Below are 2,712 nucleotides of genomic sequence, written 5' to 3'. Positions count from 1 at the left end.
CTTGTAATCCCAGCACTTTGGGAGGCCGAGGTGGGTGGATCACCTGAGGTCAGGGGTTCGAGATCAGCCTGGTCAACATGATGAAACCCCATCTTTACTAAAAATATAAAAATCAGCCGGGCATGGCGGCGCATGCCTGTAATCCCAACTACTCAGAAGGCCGAGGTACGAGAATTGCTTGAACTAGGGAGATGGAGGTTGCAGTAAGCCGAGATGGCGCCACTGCACTCCAGTCTGGGCAATACAGTGAGACTCTGTCTCAAAAAACAGAACAAAACAAAACAAAATAAACAACAACAACAAAAACAAAGAATGAGAGATATGGCTGGGAATAGTGGCTCACACCTGTAATCCCAGCACCTTGAGAGGATGAAGCGAGTGGATCGCCTGAGATCAAGAATTTGAGACTAGCCTGGGCAACATAGCAAGACCCTGTCTCTACAAAAAAATTCAAAGAATTAGTCAGGTGTGGTGGTGCACACCTGTAGTTCCAGCTACTGGGGAAGCTGAGATGGGATCATCACCTGATCCTGAGAGGTCAAGGTTGCATTGAGCCATGATTGCACCACTACACTCCAGCCTGGGCAACAGAGTAAGTCCCTGTCTCAAAAAAAAAAAAAAAAAAAAAAAGAAAAAAAAAGAAAAAAAGAGGGATGTTAGGAGCAAGATCTGGCTGGTGTAAGCTATGTTGAGGGTGTGAGATATGTATATGTGTCTGTATATGGGTTTTTATTTTTGGGGGTTGACAGAGGTGGGAATGTAGTCAGGAGTACGGGGGTCCATTATTATTGCAGCTTAAGAATTACGATCTGTATCAAGGGGGGGTCACCGTTTGTTATTGTCCTGCCAGGCTGGGGTCATTTATTTCTGCAAAGAGTCCCTGACTAGAGTTTCCATCCAACCTCTTCACCGAAGTCTTCCTGCCCTCAGTGCCTCGTTTTCCTCCCAGCAGCATCTGCCAGCCACTCACAGTGCCCAGAAGCGAGTGTGAACTGCCACCATCTCCTCCATTTCTCCCATCTGCTCCCAGAGGCGGGCAGGAGGGGCAAGAATCTCATCTGCCCAGTAGGCCACTGCTTTCTGGGACATCCAGGAAAAGCCTTCACTCCTCTGAGCCTCAGTTTCCCCATCCAAAAATAAGGTCCATTCTAGTGTCTCCCCACACAATGGAGCCAGCCGCCTGAGTTCACATCATGGTTCTGCTGCTTATCAGCTGAGTGACGTTGGGCAAGTGACTTAACTTCTCTGTGCCTCAGCTGTTCATCCGTAACATGGGTTAAGATGATAGAATTGTAAGGATTAAGGAATTGATCCATGTCAAGCACTTCCCATGATAATTCCTGGCATACTGTAGTATCATAAGTCTAGCCATTATTATAACTGATTATTATTATTCCATCATAGCATGTTGGGAGAATGACAAGAAATTGCACGTGAGGCATTAAACAATAATATAGGTAGCTATTGTTAGTATTATCCTTGCGGTCACTTTTTTTTTTTTTTGAGATGGAGTTTTGCTCTGTTGCCCACGCTGGAGTGTGGTGGTGTGATCTCGGCTCACTGAAACCTCTACCTCCCTGGTTCAAGCGATTCTCCTGCCTCAGCCTCCTGAGTAGCTGGGATTACAGGTGCTCACAACCACGCCCAGCTATTTTTTTTTTTTTAGTAGAGACGGGGTTTCACCATGTTAGCCAGGCTAGTCTCAAACCTTGGCCTCTCAAAGTGCTGAGATTACAGGGGTGAGCCACAGAGCCCAGCCAGGAAGCCTATTTTCAATGTCTCACGTAAAACCTCAACATATAGAACAGATAAAAGAGAAACTGCTCTAACTCTCCCTGATTTCTCTCTGTCGCCCAGGCTGGAGTGCAGTGGTGCCATCACAGCTCACTGCTGCCTCGACCTCCTGGGCTCACACGATCCTCCTGCCTCAGCCTCCCAAGTAGCTGGGACTACAGGCGCATGCCACCACTCCTAGGTAATTTTAAAGTTTTCTGTAGAGACAGGGTTTTGCCACATTGCTCAGGCTGGTCTTGAACTCCTGAGCTCAAGGGATCTGCCTGCCTCAGCCTCCCAAAGTGTTGGGATTACAGGCGTGAACCACCACACCCAGCCTCTGCCTGGTCTCTTAAGATGAAAGTTCTGTTTCTGTTTCCTTATGTGTTTAAGATGGAGGTGTAGGAAGAGGGGCTAGATGTGGCTTTGCAGGCATGGGGAAGGGTCCAGAATTAAGGAGTTTCCCTGAAACCAAGGCAATCCTCTTAAACTTGCTTAATCAGACCATTAAGCCTATTAGGTAATTAACCCCTCTCTGGGTGCCTTCCTACCAATCATCCTGGACCCTACTGAATTCATTCTCTTCCATGGACTCACGGAGATGTCCTTTTCCCCACCCTCACCCTAAACTTGTCACAGATATGGGGTACTTTATCCCTGGAAGGCTCAGAAAGATGGGGAGGGAATTCTCACTAATCCCTACGACTCCATCCTCTCTCTGCATCTTCAATTTCACTCCCTATCTTCTCTCCAGCCAGAGCATCTTCTCCGCTTCCCTCTGAGGGTGGAAGGTATTCATCTTCTCTGAAGAAAACTGGGGTCACCTTCTTCCCCATTTTCTGCCCCCTCTCTCTTGTACTTCTTCAAACTGTGCCTGAGAATTTTTGTATGAAACAGCAGAAGCAACTCTAGACTAAGAGTGACGTTTGTGGTCGGGCA

The 2,712-nt window shown here is 47.4% G+C and overlaps 1 protein-coding gene across 1 annotated transcript in view; it reads right to left on the bottom strand.

The window, feature by feature from the left end:
* Nucleotides 1-2,609, bottom strand: part of LOC105526969 (RNA-binding protein Nova-2-like) — a 35,590-nt gene extending 32,981 nt beyond the window's left edge. The window contains exon 1 of the mRNA XM_011963150.1: nt 2,477-2,609. Coding sequence (XP_011818540.1) covers nt 2,477-2,609 — 133 coding nt within the window. The remainder of the gene's footprint in view (nt 1-2,476) is intronic.
* Nucleotides 2,610-2,712: the final 103 nt, after the last annotated feature.

This window comes from Colobus angolensis, unplaced genomic scaffold (genome assembly GCF_000951035.1).
Source record: "Colobus angolensis palliatus isolate OR3802 unplaced genomic scaffold, Cang.pa_1.0 Scaffold60, whole genome shotgun sequence".
NCBI lineage: Eukaryota > Metazoa > Chordata > Mammalia > Primates > Cercopithecidae > Colobus > Colobus angolensis.
The sequence above is the reverse complement of the archived record's forward strand: the minus strand, read 5'-3'. Positions and strand labels throughout refer to the sequence as shown.